A 20,964-nucleotide genomic window follows, 5' to 3' on the forward strand; every position below is an offset into this window, starting at 1 on the left:
CACCTTCCTCGACCAAAACACATCGAAGCCTGCAGCGCTGTTCAACACCAGACGCCTGACCGCGATACGGCACAGCATCATACACTCGCTACTACGCCTCGCTATCGCTTCATCTTCAACAAGCTTCAGCTCCGCCGCCTCCCTAGAGAGCAAGTGCTGTCACAGGGACTCATGTCTTCTTGTCACATGAAGTAGAGCGCTGCATGGGCATCGGCCGACCAACGCCATGCCACCAGGTGAGGACTTCGGAAGCCCCCGGCGCACTCAGGACCTGGTAAGTGCTCGTCGGTTTTCTTTCTTCCCAAGTGATGAACAAAGGTAAAAGGTCTGATAACGGCCCTCTCGATGGTTGCGGCTTTGCATGTAGCCTCTGAGGGTTTGCTGAGGGCATATTAAATAACTGAAAAGATCTGATGGGACACGACTTCTACGACAGCGTTTGGCTTGATTCTGCGGAAGACTGATGCTAATTCACGATGTAGTTCAAGCGAATCCCACAGCAGCGCCCTGAGAATAACGCGAGATCACCATCGCCGGATCAGTTTAGAATCTTGGGGACTGTAGAGCGGCGCAAGCAGGATCAACTGCTTCGCGATCAGCCCCCATTGCACAGTGGGTACGGGCATCATCAGTCCCCATCTTCAAATCGCGATGCGTACCAGCCGTCACACAGGACATACGACCGTCCCGTTTCACCCACTACAAATTTCTCTCCAGAGACAAGACGGAGGCCTCCAAGCCCGCGCTCGTCGAGAAACGAATACAGAAATGAACTCTTTCCATCTTCACGTAGGCGTCCCCCTATCTCACGAGCACATGAGTCTGGTCCATCACCCCATATCAGCGATTACAGAGATGTCGAAGATTACGACTCGCTTCGAACAGATCACTGGGAACCCAGGGAATCACGCTCGCCGGCAGCGCGAAGGAAGGAGCGGAGGCATAGGCCGTCGTCACCGGCACGTCGAGATACTTCGAGATCAGGAGAATGGCACTTGCCTCGTAATGAGCCACGCTCGCCTCACGAAGAGCCATACTACTCAACGTCAATGAAGGGTCCAAATGTGACAACATACCGCAACCTGAGTTGGACAAACCCAAATTCAAGTGTTGGGCAGCCTGTCAAGCCCCGTGTCAGCGAAAAGGCGCCTCCTGCTGGCAGTGACTCTGCTTCGAGAGTGGGGAAAGCGGAGGTCAATGGTATCAAGGACGTGCCGACAGGACCTGCGATGAAAGGTGGCAACGCTCCTGTTCCGCAGTCTATACTCCAGCTACCACATATCTGTACGTATATCAAAGGGCAAGATGCATTGAGTGTTTAATCGATTTCTAGTCGCTAACCATCTGCCCCTGTTCTTTTAGTCATTTCGTCTGAGTCTGTTCCTGCGTCGCAATCAACCGTACCCCATCTCGCGACGCTGGTGCGACGCTGCGGACCAGTCGATGTTGTTTGTGACGACACTGGCTACTACATAGCCTTCGCAAATTCGAGGGAGGGGCGTTCCAATATGAATAAATGCGAGAAGGCGTACAAAGGCGAGCCATTCTTCGGAATGTACTGCCTTACCTTCCAGCCATTTCCTTTCGGCCAGCAACAAGGTGAACATGCAGAGGATCGCCGGTCTCCTACCACCGTGGCTACAACAGCAGCAGAGGCATCAACTCAAACTGCTGTACAGCACCATCCGCCAGCATCAGACAAGATACAAATGGTGCTTGAGGCGCTTGCACCTGAAAGAGAAGACGGTGTGGCTGGCATTTCCAGAACCGCCATGCAGGTTCCTCCAGAGCGACCTGTCGGAAGTTCGAATCTCCTAGAAAAAGGTGCTGGGCTCCCGACGTCGCATTCGGTTCAGTCGAGACCAGACACCAGACCTCAAAGCACTACCGAACCACTTCGAACTTCTCCACCCCGACCCACGTCACCTTTGGACAGCACCTCCAGCATCAGCGGCAGAACTGGATCCGACATCTCTGCTATGGGCCCTCGCAGATGCCATGTTTGCAAGGCCAGGTCTGAGGTCGACAGCTTGGTGAAGTGCACGACCTGCGTTCGTCGTTACCATCGCTATTGCTATACCGGTAGATCAATACCAGCTTTTCCTGGAGACCACTGGCAGTGTAAGCGATGCGAGCGCAAGAAAATCCCATTGCACAGAAGCCAGCCGGGCGGTGTTGGTACATCTGCAGATGGTGAAGCGGCTGTGCCTTCTGACACAGCACGGGAAAGCTCGCCCCCTAAAGCTGCCTTCGAGGGAAGCTCGGGCCACGAGCAGACGGCGCTCTTTCCCGCTGAACAAACAACACAGCTTGGGAACCAGCCAGAACAAGCTGTGCACCAAGACCTACTTCCAATCCCCGATCCGCTTGTCGACGCGGTCCAGGTCGACCGGTCTATGGCGACCGAGACGTCAATGGCTCCCGATGCGGACACGTCGCAGGCGCGGACGAAACAGGTCAACAGCGACGATGCACATTTCACGGAGGCACAAGATCTTGTCGACAAAAGCTTCTCTACTCTCCAAGCAGATCAAACCAAGCCGGCAAGAAAGCCCGTCAAACTTCAGCTTACGAAGCGCAAGAGAACCGACACACAAGATCGCGCAAGGCCATCTGACAACGACATCAGTCTTTTCGATATACCTCAGGATGAAGAGGCCATCATCAAGCCTTCCGAAGGCGCCGCTGACCTCGTACCACAAGATGCCGAACAGCTCAACACAATGCCACCAGGCACTATGCGTGAAGATCGCATTGAGACAACAGGGCCTGAGCAACCCAGCGCAGATACACGACCAATTGTCGCTGCAGCTTCACCAGTAGACAGCGTCTTGCATGTCACCAAACGCAAAAAGGGGCCTACCGTAGCAATGGCATCTTGCGTCGAATGCGGGAACCAAACAGGAAAGGCGCCAGTAGGACCTACTAGATGCTCAAAGTGCAGGAAAAAGATGAAAGCAGACGCCTCTCGGCTAGACCGGATCTCGCCATCGCATACGTCCCGAGAAGGCACTCTCGATGCTGCAGTGCCTTCGACGAAAGGCGAGACGTCCGTGCGTTCTTCCATTGGAGAAGCATTACCAAGACACTTGATCGATGGACAAGTTGGCGGTCCGCAAGCAGCCGTACCTTTCAATATGCAACCACAGCCCGATGAAGTCTCTCGCGATGACGTGCACATGGCAGATGAGATTGAGCCGGTCCATGAGGACGCCAATTCACCCTCTGAAATTGTTGCTGGAGTTAATGCGTTACGTGATACACCTGCTACCGGTCAACAGGATGAAGAACGAAACAACTCTGGTGATGATGTTCCCATGACAGATGATGTCGAGGAGATCCATTCGGACGTCAACTCGCTCTTTGATGATGTCGAGATGGTGGACGAGCCACGCAGGGTGTCAGCGTCTGGCCAAGAGGATGAAGCTTTTCTACAGGGGATGGCAGAAGCCTCTCTGATGCCATCTACTCCTGGTCGAAAGACAGGGGGAATCAAGCGCAAGAGTCAGCGGGCAGCCGCGAGAGATGAATACGACTTGGGCAATTCGTTCAAGCGACCCAAGAAGACTTATCAACGCCTGATCGGGATGGCTCTCCTTTCTGCGCCCAACTACCGACTGCAAGGAAAGGGAATCGTCGAATGGATCTCGAATAACGTTCCTGATTATGATGAGAACAATGGCAAGTGGGCGAACGGCATCAAAGCAACTTTGAGACTGAATGCCACAGGCAAATCGGGCAAGATAATATGTACACAAGTTGATTGGGCGGAAGGCGATGATGGCGAGCCGGGGAAAGATTGGTGGGTGCTCAAGCCCGACGTCAAAGACACACTGGATCGCTGGGACCACGATCTGCAGCGCCCTCTATCTGGGCCAAATGCCAGCCAGCTGAGCGGACAGGATCATTTGGAACTTGACAGCGACGACGACGACGACGAAATTGAGAGACAAGCCCGGCTTTTGGACTCTGCCACATCATCTCGTTCGAAGAAGAGCAAATGGGTGAAGCCTCCAGGTGAAAAGCGCGCAAGGAAAAGTGCAGCACTCGCAACGGATGCTGATGCAATGGAAGTCGATGGCATTGAAGATTATGGACATCAAGAGGCCACAGATGTGGAAACTTCAGAGGAAGAGCCCCTCGCCTCGCGGGCGAACAGGAAGAGCTTCAACTCTTCGGCGTCACAAGAGAGGACGACCTCGCTGCACTCGGGACTGGGCGCCACACCCAGCAAGAAATCACAAACAACCACCGGAGAAACTCCACTTGGACCATCGCAGCGTGCCATGAAGGACATCATGTCATTGTTGGATGCCCCAGGTGCTTGTCCTGTGCGGGATGATCTGTACATCCGAGAGCTAATTCGTGAAGAGGTGGAGAATATCGACTTTTCGAAGAAGAATTTGGAGGACTGGCCAGAATATCATCTCGAAAATCGCTTCGACCGAGACCAAAAGATTGCGGAGATCAAGGCCAGGCCAAACAGAAAGCAGCTCTTTGGCAAGCCGGCCAGTGCCTCCGTACTCGAAGACCCATTTCCGAGCATGAGGCCACCTCCATCTGCCCCGACTTTGACGGTGTTGCCGGACAGCGAAGAGTTCGCTTCCATTGGTGTAGGAGTGGACGAGGTGGAAAAGCCCTGCAACTCTCTCGCCGACTTTTTGGGAGTTCAAGACGGCGTGGAGTATGTTCCCTGCATACATAAGGCACATCTGGCCTACAAGGACCAGAACCCGCATGTTCGCAATCCATACATGACGGACATTCGGTTGCACTTGTAACCGAACGACGCAGCGTTCACGTTTTGTGTTGTTTTGATCGATTGCAGCGTTCCTGTGCAGCGTTCACGCTTTGCTCACGCTTTCACGACGGTATGATCATTGCTCAGCGATGGCGTCTGGGATGTCGAAGGATTTGCGGCTTGTTGCACTGTACAATACTGCAGGCCATGAAAGCATGATGAAGATTGTAAGATAGTCTATCAAGGGAACGACGTCAGGAATCAACGATCACACTGAATGCTGCTGCTGTCTTCGCAGCTCCCCGATTTCCTTCTCTAGCTCCCCATTCTCCTTCTCCAAGGCTTCGATCCGTTGAGATAGAGGTTCCATCTGTTCCGCAGCGCCTGCACTGAGCTCGTCGATGATCTTGAGGACTCGCCAGAGACGGAGGACCACGACGATGGAGCCGATCTCTTCCAAGGTACCTCGGAGAAGAATGTCGATGACCAAGCCGGCGATAATTACTACAGCGTCGAGGCAATGGAAGGCTGACTTGAAGAAGGATAGTCCGAATGCCCAGATGCTGGCTAGGAGTTCGAGCATGAAGAGGCATGAGAAGACCTTGCAATCCGGGTAAGTCTTGAACAACTTGGAAGGCATTAATAGCAATATGTTCACAATCCACTCACCAAACTGACTATGCCCAGTATTTCGGTCACTCGGGAAGCGTCATCCTTCTTTACATGCCCTTCACACGCCAACGACGTGATGATCAAGTCGGCAAACACACAGCTGACGTCAAACGAGACGAGCAACAGCACGGCGTAATGGCCCGTCTTGGACGTCAAGAACTGTCTCGTCTGCCTTCGCGCTGACGTCGTCACTTCGGAGGCATAGCGGACGCGTGCATGATCTGAGGGCAGGAGAGGTCGGTGTTCCTCTGTGCTCATGTCGTCGGTCCTGAAACAGTTTCGTCCGCCCGTTTCATGCAGCGAGTTCCCGTCGGATTCTGGTCGTACAAGCGATGTCTCGACACTCCCTCCCGGGCGATATAACGACGGCGCGAGGTGAGGTTGAGGGAAGTTCGGGGCCACGAATTTAGGGTTCGCGCGGGAGATCCACCAGGAGCGATCCTTTTCCGACCTCGTCCATTTCTCGTCTATTGGGGCGACACCACCTGCTTCAATCATGCGCGACGGACGGCTGCTGGTTGGTGTTCCTGTCACGTTTACGTTTCCCGAGACGGCTTGGTGGCACCCTTGAAAGCTTTGCCAGGCTTATCCGTCCTTTTCGCTCCTGCCTTTCTCGGAAAACGACTGCTGGTAGGGCAGAATGAAAGATCTGCTGGCTGCAGGGACGAAGCTGCGCTGCTACTTTGCGAAGCGAAGGGTGAAGGTTAAAAGCCTCATCATGTGCGTACAGGGAGGCATGCTATTGGTGATGATAGGGAGTGAGTTGCTAGACTCGCTTGTATTGACTTATTGGCAAAGTAGACCATGCAATGGAGGGTGTTGTCTAGCGCTATGGCTATGGTATAAGTATCTCGTCAATTTCCTAATGCTATGCTTTTCCTCGACACAGTATCTACTATCAGCACAGACATACCTCAAGATGAAGGTCACACTCAGCACCATCGCCCTCGCCATCGGCGCTCTCGCCGCCCCTGTCGACGAGACAAGAGATATTGAGAAGCGGGCCACCGTCCTGGGTTTCGACATCAGCCACTACCAGTCGTCCGTGGATTTCAATGCCGCATACAACTCAGGCGGTCTCCGCTTCGTCTACATCAAGGCCACCGAAGGCACCACCTACAAGGACCCCAAGTTCTCCTCTCACTACACCGGCGCCACGAATGCAGGCTTCATCCGCGGCGGCTACCACTTCGCCAGCGGCACCGGCGACGGCAGCCAAGAAGCTAACTACTTCCTCGCCAACGGCGGCGGCTGGTCCAACGACGGCATCACGCTCCCGGGCATGCTAGACCTCGAAGGCTCCTGCAAATCCGTCAGCTGGATCCGCACCTTCTCCAACACCTACCACGCCTCTACGGGCAGATACCCTGTGCTGTACTCGAGCCCCAGCTGGTGGAGCCAGTGCACGGGCAACTCGAACGCCTTTGTCAATACGAATCCGCTCATGATGGCGTGTTGGAATTCGAGCCCTTGCACGCCGCAGGGCGGCTGGCCGTATTATACGATTTGGCAGAATGCGGATAGTAATACGTATGGAGGCGATTCGGATAAGTTTAATGGGGATTATACGCAGTTGAAGAAGTTGGCTTCTGGGTAGAGGTGGGCTTGGGATGTTGCGCTAGATGCTGAAAGGAAGAGCATGTAGTCGAATGTAATCGTGGTTCTCTGTCGAGGCCACTGTGTACTGGAAAACATCAGTCACGTCTTTCAAAAGCATTGGAACGTGGTCTTGTAGAGTTGATGTCGACTTGTACATCGCTTGTGTTCGGCGGAACTTTCGATTGGCACTTGAATCCTGCATGCCCTCGTGAAGGTACTGCAATAACGTGAAGTGAATACAAGATATGTCAAGCATCATTTTCAGAAGTTACTTCATGTGAACCTCGAATCACGTGTCGTGTTGACGTGCTTTCGGACTAGCGTGCTTTGAGCACGGACTGGCGCATGTATCTCTTGAATTCAAGAAGCTCTCCTTTGGCGACACAACAAACTCATCTCAACACAAGCACCAACTCCTGCGACAGCTTCACATTGATACACAAAGTCGCCAGAGCTGTGCGACCCATTTGTCACACTCTCTGACCCCCGCGACGTTCAGGTACGTCCGTGCGACCTCTTAAGTTTCATTTAATTTCCTCGATCATGCCCGATCCTAACCTCAGCGCTTCACCCACCAGACGAAGCACCTCCGCCACATCATCACACACCATGGCCGACACGGACATCAAGCGCGAAGATGAGCAGCTGGACCGCCAGCCCGAGGATGAGGACCTTGGAGACGAGGAGGAGATTGCGGCGATGAAGAAGCGCGTGGAAGAGATGGAGCAGGAAGCTGCAAAGCTGCGGGAAATGCAGGCCAGCATCGACTCACAGACTGAGCATCTACGCGAGAGCAAGGAGGACATTGACGCACGGAGTATCTTCGTGGGCAATGTCGACTACGGCGCGAGTCCTGAGGAGATTCAGGCGCACTTCCAGAGCTGTGGCTCGATCAACCGCGTCACGATACTATTGGACAAGTTCACGGGACACCCCAAGGGCTATGCGTACGTCGAGTTCTCGGAGCCAAACCTGGTCACCCAGGCTTTGGTTTTGAATGACAGCGTGTTTCGAGGTCGTAGCCTCAAGGTACGTGGCCCACTGTTCATGTGAGAGGCGCACAGCATGTGACTGACTGAATTCTGTAGGTCGTTCCGAAACGTACCAACTTACCCGGTATGAACCGTGGTCGAGGAGGCGGCGGCGGTGGTGGTCGCGGTGGTCCTCGGGGCCGGGGTGGCTTTGGAGGTGGCTACGGCGCTCCTCCAATGTACGGTGGTGGTCGAGGAGGCGGTGGTTATGGCGGCGGCGGCCCGCCAATGGGACGAGGCGGCTACAGAGGCGGATACCGTCCTCGAGGTCGCGGCTACAACCCATACTGAGCTTCGGAACCACGTCAGAACAGCATCTCAGGGACGGACAGCTCGGCAAGGTTCACTAGGCGATCGCAAAGCCTTGCCCACGAGTGTCTTGGCTAGAGATGTGCCGAACATCGACTGCGCTACTCAACGGCCCTTAGCATCGGCGAGTCATCCTTGCCGCTCACGCTGGAACCACCGATCACACTGGGTGCTGGATTTCTCACATCTCTTCTGGACTCTCTGAGGTCAGGATGTACGGACTGCTTGTGTCATGAGAAGAAGAGGAGACGAGAAAAGTTTCAATAGAATGCAAAAACTAGGGCGTCAAGAAAGAAGCCACAAGAGGTCATTGTCTTTGGAAAGTAAGAGCCATCAGCCATTTAAGGCGTCGTGAAAAGAAGAGCTAGCAAAAAACTTCCACAAGATATGAGGCGTGAAGAAACTGCTTGCATATCGGGTTCACAAGAGAGCTGTTTTCCTCACATCTCGAGTTCCAGCGGTCTGCGACGTGGACAAGATGTGAATTTGGAAGGCAGAGTTGTTTCACCAAACCAAGGGATCCCGTATCAGACCAGACGGTTCAGCCATCTTGGCTTTCATGCTTTCACAGCCGAGCTGAGCAGACATCTGACTGCTCACGCATTCTCGACATGCTCTTCCTCAGGCCTACGCCGTCCCTTGGAAATTTCACTCGGTGACGCCGACTTCACGGCCTTCTTCTTCTGGCAGGCATTTGTTATCGGATGGACGCCTCGGTGATGCAGGCTATGTCGCTTGGTCTGCACTGCCTTCGCGTGTAGTCTGCAGATGTTCTGGATGCATGGCCTTGAAAGCGCCGCAGGGGCGTGTACGTCACGACGATGGACAGAAAACAGCTCATCGTCGTGGAGGCTTGGGCAAGTCGCGCGGATCCCGAAATCTTAGGAGGTCCACGATGTTATCGTATGACACCGTTCATCGACTGCGCTCAAGGTACGTCAATCCATGCGCCTCATGCAATTGGTGAAGCATTGATAGAACTGACATGCTTTGACTTCAGGCATCAAGTATATTGCATCTTCGATCAAGTTCCTGGAAGCATTGCATACAGACGGTAGCTGAGCATACAAGGCTTAGCCAATGTCCAAAATGACCTGATGATGTCGTTTCTGCCTGGAACGGGGTACGATGCATTGATGAACCAACCCCCCGACAAAGCTGGAGGCGCAATGTCGTCCCGAGCGCAAAGAGTTCCGCGTTGATACGCCGAAGGATTGCAGGGCTTCGGTCAATGCATGCCTGGGATGCGCATGATATCAAATACCGTTTACGGACGTACAATCTAGTCCGCGTCGCCTTTAGGGGCAGAACTGCACAGTTCGGACTGTAAAAGCCCGCGGCATTCGAGAGGACTTTGTCCGAAGAGTGCGAAGACACCAATCAGCTGTTGAGCCATGCGTTACGTGAGGCTGTGCGCAGGAAGCTACGCGGAAGAAGGCTCGTCATTATTGGCGGCATGGCAGACATGAACGCAATAGCTGTGCTCAGTGGACGTTATGTCAGACGAGATTGCACCTTCAAATCTCGTAAGGAGGACGTCTTTGATCATCTGCCAGTGCTGTGTTCTCCGATGCCTATTTCGAGACAATGGTAAGGTACTTGCTCAATGTGGACACCTGAGTCACACGCACAAGGAAAAGCCGAATACGTCTCTAGCCTGCCCGACACCGCAACGACAAGATGACCTCGACGTAGCAGAATGGGCTGGACGAACCGGATGAGAGCGTATTCGCCGCAGATGCCGTCGCTGGCACCTGCTTGTCTGGACTTCACCTCTACTCACCGACCCACTGAAGTCGAGATAACCATGTGGTAAGGATCGACTAGTCTGGCATTAGACGACGGCGATCCGGTGCCACCAAGAAGCAGCACCTTGCTTATACTTTATACATGCCGATACGGCGTTCGATTTGAGTATAGCGAGATGGAGACCCTTTTTGGGGAGGTACGAAGACGAGGAGCTCGCGGTCGAAATATAGTAACTGGTCGTTATGCAGGCCATGACCCCACGTTCAGCTCAAGGCAGAAGGACGCCTCTGTCTCATGCTATTGGTGCGGTGCTCGGTGTTGCAGGTGCCAAGAGGGAGACTTCGATACTTGCTCGATCCAAGCAGTGCCTCTGGATGCATGCATGGTCTGCCGAGAACCGGGGAGGGTGAGATGTGAGGTGGGAGTCATCGTCCATAGCTGAAGCCTAAATCATGGCGGCATCGCCGCCGCCGGCCAAAGGGCTGGAAAGTTGGAACATTCACGCCATTGTTCCACGTGGCTGGGCTTCAGCAGCGTAATCGCACACGGAGTTGAGCTACTCCGACCACTCCTCGAACGGGACATGAGTGCGACTTTCTGCACAGCCACGGTGATATCATGCTCGAATACATCGAGCGTGAGTTGTGGGTAGTCGTTGGAGGAGTAGCAAGACGGCCGAGGGCTCGGAGAGAGATGGAACATGTGCAATTGATCCTCGTGGCGGCCTCCCGTAGGTCGCGTGTATCCCATCTGTAGGGCGCTGTACAGAGAGCGTGGTGGCTGCAATGCTGCATAGTCATTCCTCCCAGGAACGAGAATTTCGCGGGCTGAAGTGGAGGATGCCTCCCATGCGGCGGGCCGTCAGGATCACAGGCGTGGCCGAGTGTTCGGTTCCCTCGTCTGGCCATTACGACCAACAAGACTCGAGCGCTGGTTGCTGATCCACCGCAGTTTTCAGCCGTCTTTTGGCTTCGTCTCGTGCTCACTTTCACTTTTTGCTTGCTTTTGCAGGCCCCGTTTGATTGTCTGGCTCATCCGCGACTGGCTGTTTCGACTCATCGCTGCATCCACCATTTCTAAGCACAACTATCGCCGGGGACGGACGACGGACTGGTCGATACAGCCGACTTGACGTCTGCATCCGCCCTGCACAACCCTGTCCATGTCAGCATGTGGTCGTGCTGAATCAGAGACACCGTCCTGCCAAGCAGCAGCTCCAGCAGCCGACGACCCCCCAAACACTGCGCTAGAACCATCTGGGTCCCAAAGTATCAGGTACGAGCAGCCTCAACGCGAATGCGAGGGTCAGAATAGATGAGCCTGATGAGCCTTGCGCGCTGCATGTAGCTGCCGTTTCGATACCGGGCAGACGAGACAACCGCCGCGTGCTACGACCCTGCGTGCCTCCTAGCGCGACCTGCATGCTGAGGGAAAGGAATAATAGGCACTCATGGGAGGTGACGCAACAGTCCAACTATTTCCTCCCGGCTTAGGTAGTCCTCGAACGACTGATAGCACCACTGCTCAATGCGATTGCAGCTATTCCGCAATGGCAGTAGGGCTGGCCGCTTCGCCTGCCATGCCAGATCGTCACAACAACACGTTGCAGGCAGCAATCCATAAGGACGCATCGCCCGTACCTGGATCTTCGGAGTTTAAGGAGGTCGTTGGCAAGTATGACATTTCTCAGACCCAGATTCTTCCTATGCTTCCCTTATCCAGCACCATTGCCTTGCACCCTGGCGCCATACCGGTGTTCGATAGTCACACTCTAGCTCAGGCTAACGGATCGGTTATGGAAAGCAGAGCACCTCGCGTGGGCCACAAGAAGTCAAGAAAAGGTTGCGCGCAGTGTAAACGACGGCACGTGAAGGTACGTCCCGGCATCTCATTGTATACGCGAAGAGGATGCGAGACACCGGTGGCATGGACGCGGTGCGTTCGCACGACCTGTGTGAAGTTGAACGCCGACGACGTGCCTCAGGATGTCAATGTTGGATAAAAAGAACGGAGTTGGCGAGTTTGTGAACGCGAACACCGCAGGCTGGTTCAGGACCTCAGCAAGACTTTCCTTGTCCTTGCCTCCACGCTACAGTGATGCAAAGCAATTTCAAGATCAAGCGCTGATCAAATATAAACCAACAGTGCAACGAAGAAGCACCCTGCTCAAATTGCGTCCGACATGGCGTTGCCTGCTCGTTGGCAGGCGGCCCCTACGTTCCCAGAGAGGATGCAAAAGCACGAAGAAAATCCACAGCCTCATCAGACCATACCAACCCTTCTCGAACAGCCTCGTTGGAGGCCTCCGTGAACAACACAGGCTCCACGTCCGCCGTGGAAAGCCCTTCAGCTCCCAGCCCGTTCACAGTCCTCACTGGACTGATCGACAGACCGATCTCAGGTCCAGGTCAAGAACAAAATTGGCAGCTGGATCTCCAACTCATGCATCACTATATGTCGAACACGAAGTTCATCTTGAACGAGACTCAGGACATTGACTTTATATTACGCATATGGCAAGAAGAACTTCCCAAGGTGGCATTCACTTGCGACTACGTTATGCACGGCCTGCTGGGATTCAGCGCATTACACAAGGCGGTTTTGGACCCAGAGAACGCCCCGATGCTCCAAGCCAGCGCGGTCGACCATCTGGACAAAGCGCTGGTGCTGTACAGGCGAGACAGCTCTATCGGAACACCTGAAAGTGCCAACGCGAAGTTTGCGTTCACATGGCTGGTGGCTCTTTTTGCATATGCGATACCACCGAGTGTGCCTCCTATCGATGCGATGGTGGAGCTCTTTCTTCTAGTGAAGGGCATAGATGCCATCCTGTCCGAGACTTGGTATTGGGTGGCACAGGGCCCTTTTGCGGCCATTCTGACGAGAGGCTTCCAAGAAGCCATAACACTCTCTCCCGATGGGTAAGCCTTACCAAGCCAAGGGCGATCTTGTCAAACGCGCAACTAATGCCTGAAATAGGAGCAGCAGTACTTACACCATTCCTGATGGCATGGACTTTGGCCTCGCACATCTCGATTTCATGCTGGGAGTTGATGCCATGATTCCGGACGACCGACGAGTCTGCGCAGTGGTCTTGGCCGAACTGAAACAGATATACGACTCTGTCCTCCGCTCAGACGGATCATGCAGCGTGGCCTCGATACTGTGCTTTCCCAAGCAGGACCCCGTACCCTTTGCAGAGCTCATAAGAAGGCGGGTGCCTCAAGCGTTGATCGTTCTGTCATATTACTGCGTTCTGATGGACGTGTTGGACAATAGGTGGTGGATAAACGGGTGGAGTTCTCGAGTGATTACCGACGTGATGGGCAGTCTGGACGAGCCCTGGAAACACTGGATCGAGTGGCCGGTGGAGAGCATTTTGTACAAACAGGCGACGACAGCAGGGCCGGGCACTGCGGATATGGCGATAGACAGGATGTTGGTGTGATGGCATGGCGTTTTCATGGGATTCTCAACACCGCTCATCAATGGATAGGCACTTACTAAGTAATGTATGCCACGATAATGACGCACGATAGGTAATGGCAACAACCGATTGCTCTGTCTTTCATGAGACTTGAAGCTGAGCATTAATACAGTGATGATGTTTGTGAATGGATGTTTCTAGGCGCAAAGAAATCGTTCGTGAAGTCAAGGGCACCAACCAGTCACCCCGCGGACCGCTGAGTGAACCCAGGGCTTGGGCTTGGAGCTGAGGTGGCGGCGCTACTGCTTTGACGTCTTTGCCAACACCTTCTCTCAACACCGCCCTCGACACCACCACCACCTCCCTCCCCAGCGACCCGCATCGCCAGCGGCGCCCTGTACGACTGTCTGTTTCCGCTTGTGCCGTTCGCCATACACTCGCCGGCGCACTGTCCCGTCCAGGATCGAGTGCACCGCTTTGCTGCGCCACAGTCACCGCCGTCGTCATCCCACCATTCTTTGACCGCACGCGCATCTGCCTCTCCAAACACCTGCCTGCCATTCCGCCCGTCGACCCCTATTCCATTACATTCGCGCACCGCTGCCGGTGCATGGTACAGAAGTCGCGCCGCCAGCGACATTCAGACGGCGGTTGAGTCGGATAAGGCATCACTATGGAGCTTCCCTCGCAGCCTAACCTGCGGGTGACCAGTATGTCAAGAGCAGGCGCCAGTGAGGAGGCATCTGAGAAGAAAAAGACTAATACATGGCATAGTCATCGCCGCGGATGGCCTGTACAAGAGAGATGTCTTCAGTAAGTGATGGGCAGGTGCGCACGAGACCAAGACGCATGCTGATGACGAGCAGGATTCCCGGATCCCTTCGCAGTTGCGACCATCAGTGGCGAACAAACGAGGACCACCGGTGTCATCAAAAAGACCCTCAACCCCTACTGGAATGAGAGCTTTGATATGTACGTCTACACATCGCTGGCGGCTGCGTGGAGCGCTCACTGACAGCTCTATAGGCGAGTTACAGAAGAGAGCATACTAGCAGTGCAGATCTTTGACCAAAAGAAGTTCAAGAAGAAGGACCAGGGCTTTCTCGGTGTCGTCAATGTCCGCATAGGCAGTGTTATCGACCTCGATGCCGGCGGTGATGGTATGTGTAATAGCACTGAAACGCCACGTGCAGTACTGACTGGAGCGCAGAGATGATTACGAGGGATCTCAGGAAATCCAATGATAACCTTGTGGTCAACGGCAAGCTCATCTTGAACCTCTCGACCAACCTGCGAGCGCCCATCGCGAACGGCAGCAGTAACTCTACTCGGCCATCGAACTCATCCGCTGGACCATCCACGAACGGAGCACATACGCCCTCTACGCCGGTCGGTGCCCAGCCCACCGCTTCCCTCGCTGCCGATCGCCCTACCAGCAATCCCGGATCCGCGGCGGCTTCTCGTCAAAATACCAATACCGCCATGCCAGCGCCCAGTGGTGCTCCCAATGGCGCGCCAACCCCGGCCAGACAAAATCAGTCCGGCTTTAGTGCATTTGAAGATGCTCAAGGGAGACTGCCACCTGGATGGGAAAGACGTGAGGATAATCTGGGCAGAACATACTATGTGGATCACAACTCGCGACAGACGACATGGATTCGCCCCACCGCGAACTACAATGCTGGTGAACAGAGAGCACAAATGGAGCAGCAGCAACAGGTGGAGAGAACAAGACATCAGGCGAGAATGTTGCCGGAAGACCGTACCGGTGCTAACAGCCCAACGCTGTCAGACCGACAAGGCTCGCCCTCTCACACTCCCAACCCGTCTAATGCGAACAGCGCCAACGCTGCACAAATGGTAGCTACCGGGGCCACTACCGCTGGAACGGGAGAACTGCCAGCTGGCTGGGAGCAACGCCATACTCCGGAGGGCCGAGCTTACTTTGTTGACCACAACACGCGCACGACAACATGGGTCGACCCTAGGCGTCAACAGTACATAAGAATGTACGGTCAGAACGCTACTGGGAACAGCACCATTCAGCAACAACCAGTGTCGCAACTTGGGCCCTTGCCGAGCGGATGGGAAATGCGGCTTACGAACACCGCGCGGGTTTACTTTGTGGACCATAATACTAAGACGACAACATGGGACGATCCAAGATTACCGTCATCCTTGGATCAGAATGTGCCTCAGTACAAGCGTGACTTTAGGCGCAAGCTGATCTACTTCAGATCACAGCCTGCGTTGAGGATATTGTCTGGCCAGTGCCACGTCAAGGTCCGCCGTACGCATATTTTCGAGGACTCGTATGCGGAGATTATGCGTCAAAGCCCGAATGATCTCAAGAAGAGGTTGATGATCAAGTTCGACGGTGAAGACGGTTTGGATTATGGTGGTCTTTCCAGGTGAGTCAACCCCTGATGATGTGTGGTTTCGATCGTGCTGACAAGTCTACAGAGAGTTCTTTTTCCTTCTTTCTCACGAAATGTTCAACCCCTTCTACTGTCTCTTCGAATACTCGGCACACGACAACTACACTCTTCAGATCAACCCTCACTCTGGTATTAACCCAGAGCATCTCGGGTACTTCAAATTCATTGGCCGAGTCGTCGGCCTGGCCATCTTCCACAGGAGATTCTTGGATGCATTCTTCATTGGAGCTTTCTACAAGATGATCTTGAAGAAGAAGGTTTCTCTGCAAGACATGGAGGGTGTCGATGCCGAGTTCCACCGAACACTTACCTGGTCGATGGAGAACGACATCACCGATGTCATCTACAGCACTTTCTCCGTTGAGGATGAAAGATTTGGAGAGAAGGTCACCGTCGACCTGAAGCCTGGTGGCAGGGACATCGAGGTGACGAATGAGAACAAGAAGGAGTACATTGACCTCATTACGGAATGGCGAATCCAGAAGCGTGTCGAGGAGCAGTTCAATGCCTTTGTGGCTGGTTTCCACGAGCTTATCCCCGCAGACCTGGTCAACGTCTTCGACGAGCGTGAGCTGGAGTTGCTCATTGGTGGTATTGCAGACATCGATGTCGATGACTGGAAGAAGCACACGGATTACCGTGGATACACGGAGAACGACGTTGTTATCCAGAACTTCTGGAAGGTATGTACATCCCGGACAAATGAGATTCTTGGAGGAGATGCTAACCATTTACAGTGCATTCGCAGCTGGGACGCAGAACAAAAGTCCCGTCTCTTGCAGTTCGCTACCGGTACATCGCGTATCCCCGTCAACGGTTTCAAAGATCTCCAAGGATCAGACGGACCTCGCAGATTCACCATCGAGAAGTCCGGCGAGGAGACGCAGCTACCCAAGTCACACACTTGCTTCAACCGCTTGGATCTTCCCCCCTATAAATCATTCGACGCTCTTAACCAGAAGCTCACGTGGGCCGTGGAGGAGACGGTCGGGTTCGGCCAGGAGTAAACAGCACTCGCGTGTCCACTCGACGACGAGAAAGAAGCAGAAAGTCTCGACGGAGTTTGGTGGAGCAGTCAGTCATTTTGATCACACTCGCAGTCGGCGACAGTCGGCTCATTTTGGCATAGGGTAAGGAATGGGTTCTCACGGCCGGGAATGGGGACTATGGACATGTATATACCGGCGAACCGAGAGGCGCATGTGTATACGACGGATATTTCTTCATGAAAAGACTGTTCATCGTTTTGAATGTTTCAAAGCCCATTCGATGACGCCTTGATATGTGTTGATCGTGTATGCTCAGTTGGAGCAAGGAGGCGAACGGACACCCATTCACCACCGAGCATTTGGCGAAGTAGAATAAGGCGTTCTCTCTGCGTGACCATCCCCGTGGGGCAAGTGTACCACGTTGACGAACCCCTCACATGAGAACTAAACTACGCCGGTGTGAGAGCTCGAGAGATGCAGCCATCGGTGCGTCTTCGGCCTCATCGTGACAGGTCCAGTCGTGCGCCATTTTGGGGATGCCAACAACGTGGTCCAAGATCCGGGATCTAGGACTAGGGATACATGCCTGCAAAGCGAGCGATCAGCCTGTTCGCACAAAGATGAAAGTGCTCTTGAATTGGATTTGTGAACCTCAAGCAAAGCCGACGTTCTGTCCCGAGTCATCATCATCATCATCGACCAAGTGCCCGCCCAAGAGAACTCGGCAGCTCCACCAGCCGGGAAAGAGAATTCCCTCTCTCTGCCCGTTGTCTTGCTTTTCCTGCCCCGCAGAAACACGAGCCGAAAAGGCTAAAACCGCCCGTGCTAGAAGACGAAGAGGTTTAGTTCGGGCAGGAAGGTCCTTGGTTTTGGTAGTGTACCCTGTACCTGTCTTTTGCATTTGCTCGTCGTCGTGTCGTCCTCGTGGCATTGCTGCTTCTTGCTCTTGCTACTCTACCGCTCTGGTTTGCTTTACTACTACCGTCAGCTTGGGGCTGGATCTTGGGGTTTTTTGACTCTCGTATTTCAAAGTTTCGAGGCTGGGAATTGGGGAGACTTTGGTTGTGTCTTGGAGCGGTTTCTTGGGGTATTTGGGAGATCTGGTGAAGAGCTTGGGAGGAGAAGAAGGCAGCGTTATTCCGACGAACATACACACACAAGACCATGTCGCACGAACTCGCGCAATGCCGATCGTAGAACGGAGACCTTCACGAAATTCGTAGAGGAGAAAGAGCAGCGAAGAATGGGCCTGTGGGGTCCAGGAAGTTGAAAACACACAATGGCGGACAGCGAAGAAGACCGCCATGGAGACTTTCAAGGCCGCAGCGAGGCGGTCCTGGCCGTCACGATCATCATGATTGTACTGTGCACGGTCTTCGTGACTTTTCGCATCATTTCGCGCGCGGCGATTGTCAAGAAGATTTCGTGGGACGATTACTTCATGGCTCTTGCGTGGGCGCTGGCTGTGGGACTCTCGGTTGCGATCTGCTATGGAACGGCGTATGGGCTTGGGCGACATGAACAGAACGTGCCGGCGACGTGGCAGGGCGGTCTGAAGAAGTCGAACTATGCCTTCAGCGTGTTGTACCAGCCGGCTCTGATGGCGACCAAGACGTCGATTCTGGCCTTTTATCTCACGTTCTCCACAGCGAACCAGGTCTTTCGATGGGCCTGCTATGTAACGCTTTTCGTGGTCAATGCTGGAGGGCTTGCCTTGACCTTCGTGACGGTATTCCAGTGCGAACCGATATCCGCCGTCTTCAAGCTCATTACGCCCGCGAACGCGACTTGTACGGATATATTGACGATATATCTGGCGTCAGTACCGCTCAACATCATCACCGACCTGACGCTGCTGTTCTTACCCATGCCGATTCTTACAGGAATGCGATTGCCACGAAAGCAGAAGATCATCCTCATGATCACCTTCAGCTTTGGTATATTCGTCGCAGTGGTGGATGTGGTCAGGATTTCGTATCTGCAATCAGCAGCAATGACCAGACTCGAGGAGATCCAGAGCCAGGCTTCGTCGGACGGGAGGCAGAGAGCAGAGGAGACGGACTCTTCCTTTTACTTAGGTTTCTCGTTCATGTGGAGCGCAATCGAGGTCTCAGTCGGGATTATGTGTGCTTGTGTTCCTGGACTTAAACCTCTCGTCGCAAGGTTCATGCCCAACATGCTACGAGATCACAGCGATCCGCCATCGGTGTTTGGATCACTTTCGGTGCCCAGCGCAGAGCCAGAGAAGATTACACCACCCATGCCAATCTCTGTCCCTGGGGATGTGCATCAGCGAGACTTTGGTCGCGCAGCAGAGGAAGATGACGATCGAGAGATGGACATGTTCGAGTTTTTGACGGGTCGGCCAGGCAACACGCATCAGTCTCCAGGGGAAGAAGAGGAACGGCCCATGGATATGATGGACTTCCTGACGACTCCCGAAATGGCGGGGATACCTCCAATGGAAAGATCGCCAACAGCGTTGACAAACACGACTCGACATACGCGGCCTGAGACACCAACATTCTTCGACTTCGTGAACATGAAGCAGCGAAAGAGTGCTGTTCACTTGACGAACCGGGAGGCAATCTATCCAGTCGCTGCGGTGACAGTCTTGTTCTTCATCTGGGGCTTCGAGTATGGACTTCTGGAAACTCTCAACCAGCAATTCCAGTCCGTGGCGAAGGTGACAACGACGCAGAACCTTGGAATTCGCAGCGCTTATTACGGCGGGTATTTCCTGGGGCCACTTCTCGTAGGACGTCCGGTCTTGAAGCATTGGGGTTTCAGGGCCTGCTTTCCAATTGGACTTTGTGTCTACGCCGGTGGATGCTTGATTTTCTGGCCTGCTGCTGTTCTGACTTCCTGGCAGACATTCATTGTTACCAACTTGATCGTTGGATTCGGGCTGTCGATCCTGGAGGTTTCGGCCAATCCGTTCATCGCCTTGTGCGGACCCGCAGAATACGCAGAAGTCAGGCTGAATATCAGCCAAGGCGTACAAGCTGTTGGTACCGTGGTGGCGCCCCTGATTGCGAATAGAGCGTTCTACCACAAGTCGCTGAATGCTCCCTCACTGGCCAATACACAGTGGGCATATCTCGGTATTGCGCTTGCCACTGTCGCTCTCGCTGCAATATATTTCTACCTGCCTTTGAACGAGGCCACCGATGCAGAGCTTGAAGATGCCGCAGAGCGAATGGACGGCGCGAACAAGGCCAAGATTGGCAATTTACGGGTGATCTGGCTTGTTCTTGGGCTGGGAATCTTCAGCCAGTTCTGCTACGTTGGGGCCCAGGAGGTCGTTGGACAGAAGTTCGGCCTGTACGTCGAAGCTGTCTCTCCAGGCCGGAATGTCTCGAACTTTCTCGCCGTGGCACATACTGCGTTCGCGGTGTCTCGATTTTTGGCGGCCGGCTTAGGAGTCTGGATCAAGCCCCGGATCTTGATGCTGTTCTTCTACTGCGGAGCCATCCTCTTCCTTGGCCTCTGTACCCACTACACGGGTGGTGTGGGTCTCGCAATGATGGTCATGGTCTTCTTTTGCGAAGGTCCTCTCTTCTCTCTGATCTACGCGCAAGCCCTTCGCGGACAAGGCAAGCACACCAAGGCCGCTGCGGTGATGTTGACGTCGGCCATAAGCGGCGGAGCAGTCTTCTCGCCCATCTCCACCACCATCATCGACTCCGGCCGCTCCGTGTCGTACAGTCTGGTCGTAGCTATTGCTGCCTATGCTGGTGGCACCGTCTTCGCAATCGGACTTAGCGCGAGCGGTAGAGTCCGCCGTGTGGTCGATCCGATAAAGGACGTCACGTCGGGCACTGTCGAATCCCGGCCAAGTTCAATGAGCAGTCGAGCGAGTCGCGCATTGAGTCTGCTGAGTATTGGGAAGAAGAATCGAAAGGGAAGTGGTGCGGTGGAGTACAGGGAGAGAAAAGTTAGTGGGACGTTGAATGAATCATGAACTACCTAACATTTGGGAAGCTACGGCAGCATTTGGGAAGGTGCA

At 54.0% G+C, this 20,964-nt stretch overlaps 7 protein-coding genes across 7 annotated transcripts; 6 read left to right on the forward strand and 1 right to left on the reverse strand.

Moving 5' to 3' along the window:
• Positions 1 to 226: 226 nt before the first annotated feature.
• Positions 227 to 4,781, forward strand: M409DRAFT_54610 (uncharacterized protein; the record flags this gene model as incomplete). The annotated part of the gene is made up of 4 exons (XM_033812766.1): positions 227 to 274; positions 483 to 612; positions 886 to 1,284; positions 1,363 to 4,781. 4 exons carry the CDS (start codon positions 227 to 229, stop codon positions 4,779 to 4,781), a joined length of 3,996 nt encoding a protein of 1,331 aa, XP_033667719.1.
• A 228-nt stretch (positions 4,782 to 5,009) lies between these two features.
• On the reverse strand, positions 5,010 to 5,671 carry M409DRAFT_66392 (uncharacterized protein; the record flags this gene model as incomplete). Its single annotated transcript, XM_033816920.1, has 2 exons — positions 5,010 to 5,342; positions 5,411 to 5,671. 2 exons carry the CDS (start codon positions 5,669 to 5,671, stop codon positions 5,010 to 5,012), a joined length of 594 nt encoding a protein of 197 aa, XP_033667720.1.
• A 661-nt stretch (positions 5,672 to 6,332) lies between these two features.
• M409DRAFT_54612 (glycoside hydrolase family 25 protein) lies at positions 6,333 to 7,010 on the forward strand (the record flags this gene model as incomplete). The annotated part of the gene is made up of 1 exon (XM_033812767.1): positions 6,333 to 7,010. One exon carries the CDS (start codon positions 6,333 to 6,335, stop codon positions 7,008 to 7,010), a length of 678 nt encoding a protein of 225 aa, XP_033667721.1.
• A 611-nt stretch (positions 7,011 to 7,621) lies between these two features.
• M409DRAFT_22888 (uncharacterized protein) lies at positions 7,622 to 8,334 on the forward strand (the record flags this gene model as incomplete). The annotated part of the gene is made up of 2 exons (XM_033806533.1): positions 7,622 to 8,041; positions 8,101 to 8,334. 2 exons carry the CDS (start codon positions 7,622 to 7,624, stop codon positions 8,332 to 8,334), a joined length of 654 nt encoding a protein of 217 aa, XP_033667722.1.
• Positions 8,335 to 11,896: 3,562 nt separating this feature from the next.
• M409DRAFT_66395 (uncharacterized protein) lies at positions 11,897 to 13,549 on the forward strand (the record flags this gene model as incomplete). The annotated part of the gene is made up of 3 exons (XM_033816921.1): positions 11,897 to 11,974; positions 12,247 to 13,022; positions 13,081 to 13,549. 3 exons carry the CDS (start codon positions 11,897 to 11,899, stop codon positions 13,547 to 13,549), a joined length of 1,323 nt encoding a protein of 440 aa, XP_033667723.1.
• Positions 13,550 to 14,201: 652 nt separating this feature from the next.
• Positions 14,202 to 16,973, forward strand: M409DRAFT_22890 (uncharacterized protein; the record flags this gene model as incomplete). The annotated part of the gene is made up of 7 exons (XM_033806534.1): positions 14,202 to 14,238; positions 14,303 to 14,341; positions 14,395 to 14,500; positions 14,555 to 14,688; positions 14,739 to 15,939; positions 15,992 to 16,649; positions 16,704 to 16,973. 7 exons carry the CDS (start codon positions 14,202 to 14,204, stop codon positions 16,971 to 16,973), a joined length of 2,445 nt encoding a protein of 814 aa, XP_033667724.1.
• A 1,261-nt stretch (positions 16,974 to 18,234) lies between these two features.
• Positions 18,235 to 20,919, forward strand: M409DRAFT_66397 (uncharacterized protein; the record flags this gene model as incomplete). The annotated part of the gene is made up of 1 exon (XM_033816922.1): positions 18,235 to 20,919. The coding sequence occupies one exon, from the start codon at positions 18,235 to 18,237 to the stop codon at positions 20,917 to 20,919; it is 2,685 nt and encodes an 894-aa protein (XP_033667725.1).
• Positions 20,920 to 20,964: the final 45 nt, after the last annotated feature.

Source organism: Zasmidium cellare (assembly GCF_010093935.1).
Source record: "Zasmidium cellare ATCC 36951 unplaced genomic scaffold M409scaffold_17, whole genome shotgun sequence".
Lineage (NCBI taxonomy): Eukaryota > Fungi > Ascomycota > Dothideomycetes > Mycosphaerellales > Mycosphaerellaceae > Zasmidium > Zasmidium cellare.